The sequence below is a fragment of the Hemicordylus capensis genome, chromosome 5 (assembly GCF_027244095.1).
Source record: "Hemicordylus capensis ecotype Gifberg chromosome 5, rHemCap1.1.pri, whole genome shotgun sequence".
Classification (NCBI taxonomy): domain Eukaryota; kingdom Metazoa; phylum Chordata; class Lepidosauria; order Squamata; family Cordylidae; genus Hemicordylus; species Hemicordylus capensis.
The window spans coordinates 9,026,599-9,045,597 of NC_069661.1; the positions used below are offsets into that span (position 1 = coordinate 9,026,599).

An 18,999-nucleotide genomic window follows, 5' to 3' on the forward strand; every position below is an offset into this window, starting at 1 on the left:
TCCATATAATTAATCTGTGGAGTTCTCTGCCATGAGATGTGGTGATGTCCACCAGCTTTGATGGTGGCCATCATCCCAGCTGATGATGATGATGCCACCGTATAGTCCTGTGTAAAAAACTACCTCCTTTTGTTGGTCCTAAATGTCCTGGCAATCGGTTTCATGAGATGACCCCTGCTTCTAATGAGAAACTGCCTTCTCATGCTGTGTTTTGCAAAGGCATGTGTGGATATGATGCACATGGAATCAGCATTGCTAGATGTGTTGGAAGGATAACTATTTCCAATTCCTTGGCACCAGCATCATTCCTGGACATCTGCTTCATCCCACAACACAGAAATTTTACATGGGCTTCACTATTTAATTGCAGAATTCACTATCACGAAAAGTGGTGATGATCCCCAATTCTTAAATGACTTTTTAAAAGGACTAAACTAATTAATGAAGGATATATCTTGATGGTTACTGGCTGTGAACCAGCTATGTGAACCTCCATGTTGAGAGGCACATCTTAACTTCAAACTTGTCAGAGTGTGTTCTGCTTACGCGAAGGGGAGGGACAATTTCTGCTGATTTGTCTCCTTTCCCCAATATCTTTCCAGATAGCTGCCCCTGGACAGCCCCTGATCCGCTACCATCTTAAAATAAGTTGTTGCCATTAAATGGTATTGCATTCTGTGGCACAAACTCTTACCTGATTTTTTTTTTTTTTTTGGTCTCACAGTGGCAAACAAAGCAGGTTTGATCAGATAAAAGATAACAAACATTATCAACATCATTTGTCAGCAAGTCTGCTGAGAATTCTATCTAATAACGTTTCTATTTCCATCCAGTTACTAGCCAGTGTACAACAGGCATAATGGATAATCTCCTTCACTATGTGCTGACCACAGATGGACCAGTAACCGTTTATGGGAGACTTCGGCAGGGAGATATCCTGCCGCTCCGTTTACTCGTGCGCGTGCACGCACACGCACACAAGGCTTCTTAAAGCCTTTTGCACAGCACTGCACGTTAAGCGGGGGAAGAATTGCTAAAAGATTTTAGTAAAAAGAATTCCCAAAGCGCTGGAGAAGGCCGCCCAATTACTCAAGAAGATATGCATGCGTGTGCATGCTGCAGCAGCAGAGCAGAGAAGCGCCGGGAGAAGGGGCGGCAGGGAGGTATCCTGTCGCCCCAATTATTCAATAAAATACGGGCGCCGGAGGGGGGAAAGCGGCGGGAGGGGTAAGTAAGTCCTCCCCGCGCTTAAGGGGACCCCCTACCCCGAACCACCCGAATCCGAACCACCCATGTCCGGACCGTTCCGGAGGCCTTTAGAATGGCCTCCGAACCGGTCCGGGCACATCACTACTTCAAGTGCCCCTATGTGGCGCAGTACAAAGGTGTGAGTTTGTACTGGCAGTATACCAAAGGGGCGGTATATAAATATGTTAAATAAACAAATCATTTGGACCATATCTGTTGCAAATTGGTGCAGGCATTGCAAAGTTGTTACAGGCGGTGGGGGGACACAAGGGTGGATGCAATTTCATAAGGGTACTTCCCATGCAGAAAGCAGGTTAAACATATATTTTCTTCATCTTTGTTGAATCAGTCACACCCCAGTTCTGCTCCTCATCTGTTAATGTTGGAAATAATAGCCTCCTTTACTCCGGGTAAAACTTATTGGCTGTGCATTGAGCTGCAGATCCAACAGAGATCTCCTCTCACTGCTGCCAAGGCACTCACTAGCCCATTGGCACTGCTAGACACATTGCATCATCACTGGGAAGGCTGATGAGACAGTGCGTCCGTGGCACAGAGGAGCCCCCACCATTACTAGCAGTCCTGTTGGGCTGGATCTCTCTTGCATCCGTGGCTCTCTGCTCCATCTGTCAGCCATTCTTACTTTCATTGATTAAAAGGCTTGTATCACAATGCTGCCACATTACAAATCCATGGACTTTTCTTTTTAAATTGGATTCCTAAAATATTTAATAATTTTTAAGTATTGCTCTATTATTAATCTCATCAGTCTTCCACTTGTAGACACTTGGTCATTTCTCAAATACTACGTTTGTGTTTCTGCCATTTCAAACCAGCTGCTCTTTTTAAATGAAACTCTCCCAACTGTAAGTAATCATCACCTTCCTCATTTGTGTTTTTAGAAAGGAGAGCCTTACGATGACTTTTGACTCAATAGCCACTCTGCGCCTGTTGGAAAGTACAAATCTAGCAAGCAAATAATAGGGCTGAAAATTTATAATTTGCAGTAGCAGTTGGGAAACTTTGGTGTCTTGGAAATATCTATTATATCATTGACATTAAAATGAGAGAGAGAGAGAGAGCATGCGCCAAAAGGCATCCTTGAAGGAATAATCCCCCCAAACCCCATTGTAGCTTCCCGTACTTTTACTGTACAGAGAAGGTTTTTCTAAAAATAAAATAAAATATCAAGATTCATTCCTATCCATGTTGGCATTTAAAAGTTTAAACCAAAATTGTTTTCTGTCAACCCAGTTAATGGCTGGTGCTAAATCAATAATAGCTACATAAAGCTGTTTTCCTGTTCTTTGAACACATTTTGTAATAGAACAAAGTGTGGATCAATACTGTAGTACCTTTCCCTTCTTATTCTGTCATTTTGTTGCCTCTCTGCCCAGTCTCTCAACAATAGCGAGTAGAAAACAGATATAGATTTTAGAGGTGATAACCACTAAAGTAATAGTAGATTTCTTGGATCCTTTTTAGTACCTTTGTTTATGGATGCCAGATCCTTGCCCCTTCAGGATTTTACCAGCATTATTAACAGATATATAAACAGGTAATCAAAAATGGGTTTCCATCATTCTGAAAACATTTCTGCCCATGTTTCGGTGCTAGGTTTGGTGCCCTTTTTTGCTGCTAGGTTTGTAACCTCACCCTTTGACCTGGGTGACCAGAAAGGAATATTCTCCAACTTGGGGGCGGGGGGAATGAAGGTAAAGGAGGATTTATTGACCTGACCATTATAGATTCCAGTCAAATATTCTTCCCCACTGACATGCCGACACCTGCTCTTCTATTAAAAATTTAGTGCAGTCCTCAGGATACTAAGGCTCACACTTTACTAAGTTTCTTTCTGATGCAGTTAATCCTAAATTAAACCAAAGCTGCTTATGGAAAACGTATGGAAAACCATCTTCTCCCCATCTTCCTGAAAAAATAGTTGCAGTTTGTGTGCTCTTAGATCATGATTTGTAAAAGTGCAGGTGTGTCAGAATTTCTCTAATCAATGCCTAATCAGTTGCCTAGCTATCTCAGGGTGGTAGTGGTGTTGGGGAGGCGATGAGTCTGAATCAAAATGCATTTCAGTGCATCGTTGCCAGAATTTTAGACTGGAAGGGACTTGGGTGGGCTTCTGGTTCAATCTCCTGCTCAGGATAGGGAGTTATCATAGGAGGCTGAAGGATTTCAGCTTTGAATGGCCAAATATATTTTCTTTATAAACAAGTATTATGGGGTGCATGAAGACGTTTGGTACTTCTCTTTTTGAGATGGCATTCAGTTCTGTAAGCTTATTGCCTTGAATAAAATAATTCATCTTGTTATAACTGCTGGTCCCCTTTCACATATGAGAACGTATAATGTCTATTGTAATTGGGAAATGATTACTCTCCAGCTTGCTTTCAATTATGAAATAGTAAAAATAGGAATCAGTTGAGAAAACATAATCTAATCAATTGCCTTTCCTCACTGCATAGAAAGTAAAGTGATTTCAAATCAAAACCCTTTATCTAGCAGCTTTTTCACCCATCTTGGAATATTCCTAGCAATTAGTTCACTATATTTTTATCTCTCAGTTCTTTTCAACATGCAAATCCACCTAGGAAATGTAAAATGTGTTCCCCTGGTTACATTGGGTGGATGGCTCTTCTGATACATCCTATTTGCTTTATGCACAGCCTTTTGATGTTCTGGATGATAGACAGCTATTGTATTTGGGTGCAATGGTCAGAAACCCACCTTTAAATGATTATATGTTAGTCTGAAGTGAGCTCTAGGTCCTCTAATTCGCCACTCTGAGGAAACTCCTGGAGCAAAGACTAGAATCCAGTTGGGCTCTATTCCAGTATGATTCCTTCCTTCGGAAGCCTGTGTCTTTGTTTCCAGGTTTTATGTATGTATCGAAAATCTTTATTCTGTTTTTTAGTCAAAAGGCCTACAAGGTGGCTCTCAATCTAAAATAAAGTACAAGCAGAAAATAAAGTAATTAAATAAAACTAGCTGGGTTGGGCGCAGAACATCTGTGCCTCCGGTCGGACCACTCACCCACAGCCGCCTTCTTCCTGCACTGACCACCCACTGCCCTTTTCTCCCCCTTCCACCACTTTCTGGCTGGCGGGTGGGCTAGCTTTTTATGGACCGGCTTCTTCTCCCCCCACCCTGTTGCTTTCTGGCCAGCTGGCTGCTGCCTCTGCCATTTTCTTTCCCCCCACCCATCCCATGTCTATCCGGCAGCTTTCCAAACTCTTGCGAGAGCCAACACACATGGGATTACCCACAAGTATGTCTTAGAGAATTATATTTAAAGAAGATGACCAAAATAAAGTAATAGCAGGGAAAAAACCCTAGCATTAAAAATCAAACCGTTTATTATTTCTTGTTTACACACGTCAGACAGGTGTTATTGACTGGTTTGTTTTAGCCAGACATCGAGTCCTTCCCAAGGACCTAGGATGGCTGAATTTTATTGTCAATGTTGTTGCTGTTGTTATAGATATCGTCGCAGAATATAGGCTGTTCCCAGTAAAGCTGCTTTTTGTCATTGGCTGATGGTGATTTCTGTGGCCCCGATGGTGTTGAGGTGCTCTTCAAGGTCTTTTGGAACTGCACCCAGGGCGCCAATTCCCACTGGGATTACTTTGGTCTTTTTCTGCCACAGACTTTCAATTTCAATTTGTAGATCTTTGTATTTTGTGATTTTTTCTATTTCTTTTTCTTCTATTCTGCTATCCCCTGGTATTACTATGTCGATTATTTTGACTTGTTTTTCTTTCTTCTCGACTACAGTTATATCTGGTGTATTGTGTGGCAGATGTTTGTCTGTTTGTAGTCAGAAGTCCCATAATATTTTTACATCTTCATTTTCTTCAACTTTTTCAATTTTGTGGTCCCACCATTTTTTGGCTACAGGTAGCTTGTATTTTTTGCAGATGTTCCAGTGTATCATCCCTGCTACCTTGTCATGCCTTTGTTTGTAGTCAGTCTGTGCGATCTTTTTACAACAGCTGATTAGGTGGTCCACTGTTTCATCTGCTTCTTTACAAAGGCGGCACTTGCTGTTTGTGGTGGATTTTTCGACTTTTGCTCTTATTGCATTTATTCTTAGTGCCTGTTCTTGTGCAGCCAGTATTAAACCCTCTGTTTCTTTCTTCAAGTTGCCATTCTTAAGCCATTGCCAGGTATTATTACTACTACTACTACTACTACTGCTACTACTACTACTACTACTACTACTACTATTATTATTATTATTATTATTATTATTATTATTATTTTGATTTCTACACCACCCTTACAAAAATAGCTCAAGGCGGTTTACAAAGAGAAACAACAAATAAATAAGATGGTTCCCTGTCCCCAAAGGGCTCACATTCTAAAATAAAGCGAAACAGAGGATAGACACCAGCAACAGTCACTGGAAGTACTGTGCTGGGGGTGGATAGGGCCAGTTACTCTCCCCCTGCTAAAGAAGGAGAATCACCACAATAAAATGTGCCTCTTTGCCCAGTTAGTAGGGGGTTTATGGGGGTAAACAGTCAATACATAGCAGAGAAGGCCATGAAGCAAGGATCAGAGACACTCAAAGGTTCTTGAAAAAGAATAGCCTTTGCCAGATAGGAAGGGGTGGATTGAGGCTCACCCAGGGGAAAATTCCTACGCTCTGGTTTACTTTTGAGAATTTATTATTTGTCCGTATGTACTGTCCATATACATCTGAATACCTCTTTCACCCATTGGAATGGAAATTTCCAATGTGAGATATTTCACTGAGTGAATTTTATTTGTTTTATTGTCTATCTCCCAGTTCTTTCCCTCCTGTCTGCAAGTATTTCTAACTGGCCTACCTTGACAGAATAGAGATTTCTCTTTCTCTGTCCCTTCTGACACTTCTTGAACTTTGTGATCCTACCTTAAATACAACCTCTAGTTTATTTTCTTGATTTGCCCTAACCTCAGTTGTAACCTTTTAAATTGGAGTGGAACATTGGAAGCTGCCATATACTGAGTTCATCCATTGGGCCAGCTATCTCAAATGTTTACACTGACTGGCAGCAGCTCCCCAAGATGTCAGGCAGGCGTCTGATGGGCGAGATGGGCCAGGGTGAGTGGTGGCCACAAGAGGAGCCAACGGGGCAGAGTGGCCTTCGGAGGGAAGAGTTGGAGTACAAGCAGGAGGTCGAGAGGCCGTTGTCTGCCAGATAACACATGCAAGAGAAGTGTAAGGCAGGTTATGGAGTTGAGAAGCTGCAGCTAGTTATCAGCAAGAAGGCAGCAAGAGACTGACTGAATTTATATCAGCTGCTGGGTGTGGAATGGTGATTGTGTGCACCTGGCTGTTTGCTATAAATTCTGCAGTTTGTGCCCTGAGCATTGCTGGGGACAATGCATCTAACCAGCCTTCGTGACTCTAGTCTGCTGGATTGTGACCCTTGAATTCAGACCTGTGGAATTCTGCTAGAAGGTCTAGTTTATTGGATTTCAGTTGGATCATTGGTTCCCTGACTATTTGCTTCCGTGTTCCAGGTGTGACTGGTTGCTCAGACCTGTTATTTACTAGTAAAGCTGAAACCTGAGACGTTCTTACAACTGGCTACTGTGTTATAAATTCATGATCAATTAATCCAGCTTGGCAGGCTCAGGACAGTTCTACCTGGAATGGCTCTTTTGTGAATTTCTTAATGAACAAATGGTTCATTTGTTAATTCTTAAGTTTTGGTTTTGATGATCCTTTGTTTTGGATTACCAGCCTGAACTAGCTGCTTATTTGTTCATTTGGTCGATCCTTTTCCAGATTTGATAGTATTTTTCACTTTGGCACTTAACATAATATTTTTTTTTTAACAAAACAAAAAAAAATTCTGTTTTCCTTGGTGACAATTCCCTGTAATAAATAAATTCCTTGAGCCTCCCTTGTTATCTACTTGTCTTCACAGAGTGTTTCACAGAGTTGTGTTTACTTTTTTTCTTCATTTGAAGCCAGTCCATCCATTTAGATATCAATATCTGGCGGGAGTGCCTCATTCAAGTCTGTAGGAGAATGCTGTAAACTTGTGGCTGCTGGCAAAATTCCTGTCTGTCACAGTGCCAGGAGGCTCCAAGAAGACTAATTGTGATTCAGATTTGTTTTATCTGATTTATTTCTGAAAAGTGTAATTGACTTCTTGTCAATTGCTCTGGAAAAAGAGAGCTAAAGTATGGATTTCCACAAGGCTCCATACAGTCTCCAACACTTTTTAACATCTACCTGAAACCGCTGGAAGGGATCAGCAGGAGGTTTGGTGCAGGGTGTTAACAATATGCTGATGACACCGAAATAAAATTTTCCATAGCAACTTCATCAGGAAATGGCATAACCTCCTTAAATGCCTGCCAGGAGGTGGTAATGGGCTGGATGAGTGATAACAAGCTGACCGTCTGTGGACCAAAATATGCACCAAAACTGTGGTGCATATGCTGGTAACCTCTAGGTTTGACTGCTGCAATGCACGTGGAGCTGCCTTTGTATATAGTCCAGACACTACAATTGGTACAGAATGCAGCAGCCAGACTGGTCTTTGGGACAACCTGAAGGGACCATATAATACCAATTTCAAAAGAACTGCACGGGCTGCCAGTATGTTTCAGAGTGAAATAAAAAGTGCTAGTTATTACCTATAAAGCCTTCAACGGCTTGGGTCCAGGACACCTAATAGGGATGTGCACAAACCGGTTCAGAGGCCATGTTGGAGGCCTCCGAACTGGTTTGGAACGGGGCTGGTCTGGTGGTCCGGCACTGAGGGGGAGTTGAACTTTAAGGGCGGGGGGTAGTACTTACCCCTCCTGCCGCTCTTCCCCCTCCGGCGCTGTATTTAGAATTGAAGTTTTGGGGGCGGCAGGGTTCCTCCCTGCCGCCCCTGCCCCCGTCGTTGCCAGGAAGTTGTGTAAATACCAGCACGCATGCGCCTGTCGGGACACTGCGGGACACTGCGTTTTGGGCAGTATACAAATGTGTTAGATAGATAGATTAGAATAAAATAAAATAAAATAAAATACTGAGCCCTTAGGTTCCTCCTGAGCTCCGATTTCCATTCCAGGGCTCTGTCCCCTTGACTGGAGAGTGGAAACCTCAAAAAGTCAGCTTTCTGGAGTCTGTCTCTTTGCTCTGCTCCATAGAATCCTAGCATGTTAGAGAGGGAAGGGGACCTTGGAGGTCCAATGCTTGGTCTTCGTGCCAGGCACGTTTATCCATTAAACTGCCATGTAAACCCCTCTTGTTCCTGTTAGCGGCCTCCTGGTCACAAACTCTGGCCCAAAGCTCCCAGACCTCTGTGTGTCTTTAGGAGGCATGCGGCTATCTGGGGTCAGGGTGGACTCCAGCTCTTGGATTCTCCCGGATCCAGAGCTGGGGGCAGGTCCTCAGCATTGGACGCAGAGTGGCTACTATGGGTCTGTGGCTACTGTCACAGTCTGGTCCATGACATAGATATTTCAAATTCAGCCCAACTGGATCAGCTCTACCCAATGTGAAGTGTCATCTGCTGAGAGCCAGTGTGGGTGTTGTGATTAGAGTGTTGGGCTAGGACTGGGGAGACCTGAGTTCAAATCCCAATTCAACCATGAAACCCAGTGGGTGACTCTGGGCCAGTCACGTATCTCTCAGTCTAACCTACTTGACAGGGTTGTTGTGAGAGTAACCATAACCATGTACACCACTTTGGGCTCTTTGGAGGAAGAGCGGGATATAAATGTAACAATAATAGTAATAATACAAAAAATAACTGGGTTTGAACCAAGGCTGGGTGAGACTGCATTGTATAATAACTTTATATCTAAGTGCAATACCCAAGTGAGCTCTTGGGCATGCTGTTTCAGCAGCTACTCAGGGGAGCAACCTTGAGTAAAGTCTGGTGACAAGACGAGATGCATTGCCTTGCATTTAGGCATGGCAAAAAGTACTCACACTTCCCAGTCTTATCTGTTCAGGTCTTCAGCAGTTTCTGGAAGTAACTCTCGCAAGGGATAATGTTCAGAACGGATGTTTCTGATTTCTACAAGCCACAGATCACTGGCGACAATCTGGCATATTGTTCTCTTTTCACCAGTGGTTTTTTGATGATGAAAATAGGGTCTCAAGAGTTGTACCAAGATCTTACATTTCTTATGTATGAAAGTATATAGCTTCATGATGAGGACTCTAGGATAGATTGACCTTGTGCTTTCTAACTCCTGAAGTTGGGAATTCCATCATTCTGTTTGACAGGATTGCCTTGCTGCTGTTCATCTATGAGAATAAAGATTATTATTATTATTTTTGCAGACTGCATAAAACATGTAGTTATGCTTTTTTTCATTATTGTCATGATCACCCGCTTTTATGTGATCCATCCCGAGCTTATAATTTGTCATGACAGTTTATTTCATTTTGCATTGCTGATGTGGAGCGTCTTCTCTTTTGTACACCAAAGTTGAGCAACTATGGTGGGAGTTTTTCCGGCTTAGTTGTCACCCGCTGTTTGTGAAAATGGTTGGCAGAAGCAACATTTTAAAAACCGAAGGTTCAAAATTATCCTTGATTTCCTGCTGCTGTACTTCATTTTGAACCAGCCGCTGTTATGTTATGTTCTTTTGTTGTAAATCAGTGAAATACGCAGCATATGGCATAGCATAAGAAATATCACCATTTCAGTATGTTTCCCCAACTGGCTGTAGCTCCCTGCAGTGCTTTTGCCGTGCGCACCTGTTGGAGTTTTCAAACTTGGGTCCTCAGATGTTGTCGGGCTACCACTCCCATCATGATGCCCAACAACATCTGGCAACACCTGTTTGAGAATCCCTGCATTGGGAACCACACAACCCATATTTAGTTTTCACATGATATCTGCATCATGCCTGTATCGACTGGCTTTGGGTTACGATGCTGCCAAAGAAATTATTAAGCATTGTATAGTGGATACGGAGAAGCAATTGGATTTAAGCCTGGTTATTACTGGGAGTACTTTAAGTGGTTTTTCAAACTACCCTTGGCCAGCTGCATAACTTACATACTTGACCACCTTAAATCAGATGAAAGCTTTCTCATTGGCACGGTTTAATGCCTTGCCTTCGGCTGTTTTGGATGGCAGATTTAAGGGGATACTGCTTTGGAACCAGTTATGTCCATGTGGCTCGGAAGACATTGAGTCCATCTCACACGTGCTCTTACACTGTGCATACTATAGGAACATTCATACCACCTAGATTGAACTTTTTTAAAAAAAGGCCAGGATGATCAGAAGAGTACTACATCTTCTATCTCTTGGTGGACCAATTTAGTTGTTACAACGGGGACAGCAAGATTTTGTGCAGCAGCTTGTAAACTGAGACAAGAGCAAGTGTTTAGCAGTGATTGAGATTTTGTATCCCTTGATGCTTTGTTATTTAGATTTACTGTTTTGATTTTGTTTTGTTTCAAGCTGATTTGTATTTTGATGTATATTTTGATGTGTATGCTGACTGGTCATTGACTGTAATATTAATATTAAAATTAGTATTATCATGTATCATGCCTGTGCAGATATTCTACTCCTTTAATTTTAAATTTCACTTGTATTAGGATGGTATTGGAGAACTGATTTAAAAAAAAAAAAGTTAGAAGGTATATATTTGAAATTCCCACTTCTTGCAGGCTTGAAAATAGAGTCATAAGAATATAAGAACAGCCCTGCTGGATCAGGCCCAAGGCCCATTGAGTCCAGCATCCTGTTTCACACAGTGGCCCACCAGATGCTGCTGGAAGCCTATGGGCAGGAGTTGTGGGCATGCCCTCTCTCCTGCTGTTACTCCCTTGCAACTGGTACTCAGAGCCATCCTGCCTTTGAGACTGGAGGTGGCTTTTAGCCCTCCGACTAGTAGCCGCTGATAGACCTCTCCTCTATGAAGTTATCCAAACCTCTCTTAAAGCCATCCAGGTTGTTGGCTGTCACCACATCTTGTGGCAGAGAATTCCACAAGCTGATTATGCGTTGTGTGAAGAAATATTTCCATTTCCTGGTTCTAAATTTCCTGGCAATCAATTTCATGGGATGACCCCTGGTTCTACTGTTATGGGAGAGGGAGAAGAATTTCTCTCTATCCACTTCTCCACACCATGCATGATTTTATAGACCTCTCCCCACAGTCGTCTTTTTTTGAAACTAAATAGCCCCAGGTGTTGTCAGCTTGCCTCATAAGAGAGGTGCTCTAGGCCCCTGATCATCTTGGTTGCCCTCTTCTGTACCTTTTCCAGTTCTACAATGTCCTATTTTAGATATGGTGACCAGAATTGTATGCAGTACTCCAGGTGTGGCCGCACCATAGTTTTTTATAAGGGCATTATAATATTAGCCATTTTATTTTCAACCCCCTTCCTAACGATCCCTAGCATCGAATTGGCCTTTTTCACGGCTTGTGAGTTTAGCTAACTCAGGGCTGCTAAGCTTCGGCTCCCCTGCAGATATTGGCCTACAACTCCCATCATCCCTGACTATTGGCCACTGTGACAAGGGATACTGGAAGATGTAGTCCAAAAGCAGCTAGAGGGCCAAAGTTGAGCGAATCCATTACAGTGCTTTCACAAAGACTAAACATTAATGGTCCCTCCCACTGAAAGGGAGCCGCTTCTGAGGTTAGGATTTGTGGAAATGTACGCCGGGAAACACCAATATCGGGCAGCAGCAATATAGGAAGATGCTGAAAGGCATAATCCCATACTGCAAAGAGATGGCCATGGTCAACCCCTCCTGTTCCCTGTAAGAAAACCACATGGCTCTGTGGTCACCAGGAGTCAACACCAACTCGACAGCACACTTTTTCCTTTACTTTATATACCAGTTAGGGGCTGAGATCTAAGGAGGTCCTTTAGGTGGTTTCATCCGTTTCAAAATATGCGCTATAATGTAAAATGAGGGGTTGCTTTAATTTTATTTATTTTATTTAACATTTATATAGTGCCTAAAATGTATGTCTCTGGGTGGTTTAAAATAAAACAGTACAAATTAAAACAAAATTAAAACCCGAAGACACTGAAATAATTTGAAATTTAACAAAGTGTTAAAAACTGTAAGTCTAATTAAAAAGCTTGGGTGTGATGGTAGAGACACACCAGTCCAAAGGCCCTTTGGTGGTTCTTGCATGGTTCTTTGGATCGAGACCTGAGCATTTGATCGGCTTTTATCCAAGCATGTATACCCATGCTTTTTTCACCAAATGCATGCTGCAAGACAGCACCGAGGATGGAAGGCAGTCTCCACATCATATTTTCAGGGTAAATATTCAGTCCAATAAATGCACATTTTTGCTGCTTTTGATATGGGTGCATGCTAAATTTGTAATGTTTGGATGCATTTTTATGCTGCCTTGTGTTGTAAATGGGTTATTGAAAATCATTTGGCATGGGTATAAGTCTCTGTCTCTCTTCCTTCGTTCTACATTCTAGGTAGAAGAAGCACTAGAAGCTGTGAAGAATGCCACCAATGAGCAAGACCTTGCAAACCGTTTTAAAGAATTTGGAAAAGAAATGGTGAAACTTAACTATGTAGCTGCTCGAAGGCAACAGGTGGGTGTAACCTAATCTAGAGTCAAGTTTTTAAAAAACCCTTCATTTTCTGTTTTTGCTACACTGTTTGTAGGCAATGAAAATGGGGCGGGTGGGGGGGCATTTTCGTTTTATTTTATTTATATATTTAAAATATTTCTATACTACCCAAAACTTTAGTTTCTCAGCAGTTACAATGAAAATAATTTAAAACGTCAAATCAATTAACAATTAAAATCATTTAAAACATTAAAAAAAATTTAAAACATTTAAAACCCAGTATTAAAAATTTCAAGACTTTAAATCTAATCAAAAGCCTGGGTGAATAAATGTGTCTTCAGTGCCTTTTTAAAAGTTGCCAGAGATGGGGAGGCTCTTACTTCAACAGGGAGCGCCTTCCAAAGTCCAGGGGCTGCAACGGAGAAGGCCCGTTCCCTAGTAGCCGCCAAATGAGTTGGCGGCAGCCACAGGCAAACCTTTCCAGATGATCTTAGCTGGCGGTGGGGCTCATGGCGAAGAAGACATTCTCTTAAATACCCTGGGCCTAAGCTGTTTAGGGCTTTATAGGTAATGACCAGCACCTTGTATTTTGCACAGGAACGTATCAGCAGCCAGTGCATTTCCTTCAACACAGGAGAAATATGGTCTCTCCTAGAAGACCCAGAGACCAATCTGTCTGCCGCGTTCTGAATCAACTGCATTTTCCAGACTATGTACAAAGGCAGCCCCACATAGAGCTCATTGCAGTAATCCAGCCTAGAGGTTACCAGAAGATGTGCCACTGTTTTGAGATTGTTCATCTCAAGAAACAGGATGCAGCTGGTGAATCAGCCAAAGCTGATTAAAAACACCTCTAGCCACCGCCTGAACCTGGAACACCAGGGAGATGTTTGGCTCCAGAAGCACCCCCAGACTGCATACCTGCTCCTTCTGGGGAAGTGTGACCCCATCCAGAACAGGCAGATCAAAATCGTCTCCTGAGTTTTGATCCCATACAATAAGTACTTCCGTCCTGAGGGACACCATACAATAAGTACTTCCGTCTTATCTGGATTCAGCCTCAGTTTGTTATTCCTCATCCAGCCCATCACTGCCTCCAGGCAGGCATTTAGGGAGGTTATGCCTTCTCTTGATGATGTTGACATGTAGAGATAGATTTGGGTGTCATCAGCATATTGATAACACCCTGCACCAAATCTTGTGATGATCTCTCCCAGTGGTTTTATGTAGATGTTAAACAACATCGGAGACAATACGGAGCCCTGAGGGACACCATAAAAAACTTCAGATTTTGAGGAACAAGAGTCTCCTAGAGACACCATCTGGAATCTGCCCGTGAGGTAGGAGCGGAACCACTGCAAAGCAGTGCCTCCCACCCCCAACCCCCTCAGACATTCCAGAAGGATACTATGGACAATAGTATTGAAAGCCGCCAAGAGATCCAAAAGGACCAACAGAGTCACACTTCCTCTGTCATTTCCCAATTGGAGATCATCCATCATGCCGACCAAGGCAGTCTCCACCCCATAGCCTTCCCGAAAACCAGTTTGAAATTGGTCTAGATAATCAGTTTCATCCAAGACTGCCTGTAGTTGGGAGGCCACCACGTTCTCAATCACCTTGCCCAACCATGGAAGTTTGGATACAGGCCTGTAATTATTTAACTCTGAGGGATCCAAGGCAGGCTTCTTTAGAAGCAGTCTAATGATTGCCTCCTTAAGACAAGGAGGCATCCTGCTCTCCCTCAGAGAAGCATTTATAATCTCTACCAGGCCCTCTACGACAGCCTTCCTGTCAGATAGTATAAGCCATGTTGGGCAAAGATCAAGAGGACAGATGGTAGGCCGCACCATTCCAAGCTACTTGTCCATATCCTCAGGAGTCACAAACTGGAATTGATCCAGAGTCATCACATAAGAGGAGCTCCTTGACACCTCATCATCAGACTCTGTAACAATTGTGGAGTTTGTATCCAAATCGGCCTGAATACGAGAGATTTTGTCCACAAAGAACTCATTAAAAATGTCACAGTGAGTAATGGTTGGTTCTGAATCAAGGGGAAAGTGGCGCACATTAACCCCTTCATGACCCTGAACAACTCCACCAGACGTGATTTTTCTGAGGTGATACGGGAGGACAAGATTCACTTCTTTGCCGCATATATCGCCTGAGCATAGATTTTCGAATGCTCTCTATGTAATAATCTCCACTTGCACTCTAGTTGTCTACCTCACCACTTCAACCCCTGTAGTTCTTCCATATACCAAGGGGCCAGTTTCGAAGTGGGTTGGAGAGGATGCTTAGGAGCGATCATGTCCACTGCCCTGGTGAGTTGATTATTCCAGTTCTCCATCAGAGTGTTGAGAGGGTCACCAGCAGCGCCAACACTAAATTTCTCCAAGGCTTCTTGGAATCCTATTGGATCCAGTAATCTTCTCAGGCAGACCATCCTAATGGGCCCCTCACTCCTGTGGAGGTGGGATGTGGTTGTGAGTCCAACCTTAACCAGATGGTGGTCCGTCCATGACAAAGGTGAAATCGCAGGAATCCCCACCCACGGAACTCCACCCTGCTCAGTATGAAAGACCAGATCAAGTGTTTGACCAGCAATATGCGTCAGTTCCGAGACCACCTGGGGTAGGCCCATAGATGTTGTGGCCACTATGAACTTCTGAGCTGTCCTGGACAAATTGGTCCCAAAGTGTACTTTGAAGTCCCGCCTCACCACAAGCCTGGGAGACTCCAAAGCCAGGCCTGAGACTAGGTCCATCAGCTCAGTTAGGGACTCTGTTGGGCAGCGGGGCGATTGGTATACCAAGAGAAATCCCAGTCTATCCCTGGCCCCCAAACTTAGGAACACACATTCAATATGATCATACACTTTGACAGGGATCCTGGTCAGGGGGATATTGTTCTTGTAGACCAGAGCCACTCCACCTCCCCTCCCACATCCCCTCCCCTGCTCCTCAACAGAGTACCCTGGAGGAAGAAGCCAGGACCAGACTGGGCCACTAATCTCCCCCAACTAAGTCTTTGTAATACATACCAGATCGAACCCTTCATCCAGAATCAAATCATGGATGATTTCAGGTTTATTCTGGACCTACCTGGCATTACAAAGAAGCAAGTTGAGGCTCTGTGGGTGGTTAGCATTGCTTTCCAAGGTCAAAGAGATGGCAGGACAGCCAGAAGGAGACACAGCATTTAAGTTTCTGATTTCCCTCCCCTGCAACGGCCTGCTGACCTATCAACGTTACTTCTTCTATTCCCCACCACCACTGGAATAGCAGCCCCATAATCAGTGGATACACCTCCTTTCTCCCCATCTCCAGACAGACCCAGACACATTAAAAAGCAACTCACCCAAAATTTCAAAAAGAAGCCCAATTATAATGCCCATCCTCTGTTACACACCCACAAGGGATCTTGAGTCTAACAGCCTGGCCCTCACCCTCATAATCCCCCGAAGTGGCTCCTTCAAAGGGGCAACCCCCTTTGGTGTCACTCCTTCGGTGGTGACCCTGCAGGTGGTGGGCCTGCCACCACATGCAATGTTCCTATAAAGCCCAAAGCTGGGTAGATGACCCAAGCAACTGCTGAGTCACCCAGGAGCTGGTCTCAATCCTGCACACACTCCCCACAGATGTTACACAGAGGCAGCAGCCCCACAGGTGAAGCAGGAGCAAGCAGGTAACAGCAGAAGGAGCCCACAGCACCCACCTGATCTCTCACCCCAGGCAGCACTGGATGGGAAGCGGATGGACTCTCCCTCTCTTCTGCTGGGCTTTAGCAGTTTCAAGGGTCCAAAGCTCACCTGTGGCACTGCTTCTCGTGCCAGTGACTGGTCTTTACACCCCATGAGCCGTGCTACATCACCAAGTTGCATCATTTAGAGAAGGGGGTTGTGGGGGGAAATGACGTTGTCCCTGGGTTGCTAGGAGTACTGCTATTGCCATGGTGAAGTAAGTGGTGGTGGTGAATTAAGGAAAGGCAGGGGCGAGGTTTATCCTCCTATTCACTCCCAATCATCCCTAAATTTTGAACTCCAGGTTATCATCTAAGAACTTTCATCATCACTAGATATACTGAGTACCCCTTGGTGTGTGATAAAGTGCATCTGTCCATGACCTTTACATTTACTTTTGGAGTCTAGTAGTCTGCTAATTTCTGGATAAAGTCAAGCTAGCTGTGAGCCCACACAGACAACTAAGTTACCCTGGGGTGAATTAGGTCACCTGTATCACCTTGCCAAATGGGAAAGGGGACTCCTTCCCACCACCACCATATACCACTTTCAGATGTGCAGTAAAAGCAAAAACTTAGAGGCCACTTTTATTATACTGAGTCTCAGCTGAAAGTTTACATCTGAAGCTGGCTCTGATCTCTGTTCATTCAAAATGAGAGTCTGAATGGTCCTAGCTAATGTAGACAGTAAAAGTAGTATTGTTATTTTGTAAGGAATCTGAACCTTTTGAGTGTCCTCCATTTAAAGGAAGTTGATTATCCTGCGCTTCCTTCTCAAATTGGATAGCAAATGCTTTGATGTCAGTTGAGGATGTTAAAGGCTTGCTCTTCTGAAAAAAAGAGAAAAAAAGATTACAAAAGCTTAACCCATTTTTGCGAGGATTTGGTACAGAAAACTGCCTTCCTATAAAGGGTATGGTCTGGCAGGCTACTAAAAAAACTCAAGCTCTTTCCTGTTAATGAGGAAGCAGACTCCCTTGTGCGTACAATAACAGTAATGAGAGGTTTTTAAAAGAAGACTCTCTGGTCCATTCCGTCCATTTAGGAAAGTTTTTCTACATTACAAAAAAGAGATGCAAAATTAATAATAAAGTATGGTTTAAGGCAGGGGTTTTAAAACATGGGACCCCAGACGTTGTTGGACCAGAACTCCCCACTCCCCTTTTGCCATTGTGGCTGTGGATGATGGGAGCTGTAGTCCTATGCTATCGGGGGCCCAAGGTTGGGAACCCCTGGTTTAAGATGGTGACATGGTTCCCAAATCATTGGAGAGAAAGTCGTTTGTGAGATGCTCTGTCAAGCTAATGTATGTTGATGAATGTTGCTTAAGTTGTGAATGGCCGGTTAATTAATTTCAAATCCATGCTTCATTTTATTTGCCTTTTTGATTCTACCAAGGTTTATGCCTTTGATGGTGCTTTCTCCAGGCCCTGGTTTATTGTTGTTAATTATTATATTATGTATATGTGTGTGTGTCTATATCTATCTATCTATCTATCTATCTATCTATCTATCTATCTATTTATCTACTGTATATTCTGTGTTTTTTAAAGTTCTCAAAGTGGTTTTCACAGCAAAATTGATGAAAAGATGGTTCCCTGTCCCCAAAAGACTGACAGTCTAGAAACACAAGGGAGAAACCAGGAATACCTACTGGAGTAACACCATGATTGGTTGAATGGGACTGTTGTTATCCTCCTGCTTAATATAATAAGACTACCTCTTTAAAATGTGCCCCCTTGCTCACACAAGAAATTAACTAAAAAGAGTAATTAAGTTAAGTGGTTCATAAAAAAAATAAAACTGTTCAGTAAGCTGTGGGAGTGTGCAGGGTGGAAATTGTGTGGAGGCACTGGCTATACCTGTGCATTGTCTGTTCACCCATTTTCACAATTACTACCATAATGGTTCCCGAGAGAGTGAGAGAGAAAGTGAGAGCAAGATAGATAGATAGAGAGATCCCAGTTACCATCACTCTGGTTCAGAATGAGAGGGCCAGTATGGATGGAGTGTTGACCTTGGACAACCTGGGTTCATATTAGAGAGCTCCGGCTATAAAGCGGTATATAAATGTAAGTGCTATTGCTGCTATTGCTATTGCTATATTTCCACTCGGTCATGAAGTTTGCTGGATGATCTTGAATTCGTTGCCACCTCTCAGACTAACCTATATCTTAGGGCGGTAGTTGCAGGGATAAAAATGGCAAAAACTCTTCTCTGCCTTAAACTCCTTGGAGGAAAGGGAAATATGAATGTGATAGATGTTTCAGTACCCTGCAAACCATCTGGGTATTGAGATATACATTTGGGTCAAAAGGCACCTTGATAAAGCTTAAGCAGGTCTAAATATGGCTAGTGCTTGGATGAGTGACCACCGGGGAATGCTGTGTGCACTGCCTTGAGTTCTGTGATAGAGAGGTGGGAAATATATGCCATGAGTACCTTTATATACACACACACACACCCCACTTGCTTAT

General features: G+C 43.2%; 1 protein-coding gene across 4 annotated transcripts in view; it reads left to right on the plus strand.

Annotated features, from left to right (window-relative positions):
- Positions 1-18,999, plus strand: part of CTNNA2 (catenin alpha 2) — a 783,863-nt gene that overhangs the window by 224,322 nt on the left and 540,542 nt on the right. For all 4 annotated transcript variants that reach the window (XM_053257021.1, XM_053257022.1, XM_053257024.1 and 1 more), the window contains one exon: positions 12,680-12,799. In XM_053257021.1, the coding sequence (XP_053112996.1) occupies positions 12,680-12,799 (120 nt within the window). The remainder of the gene's footprint in view (positions 1-12,679; positions 12,800-18,999) is intronic.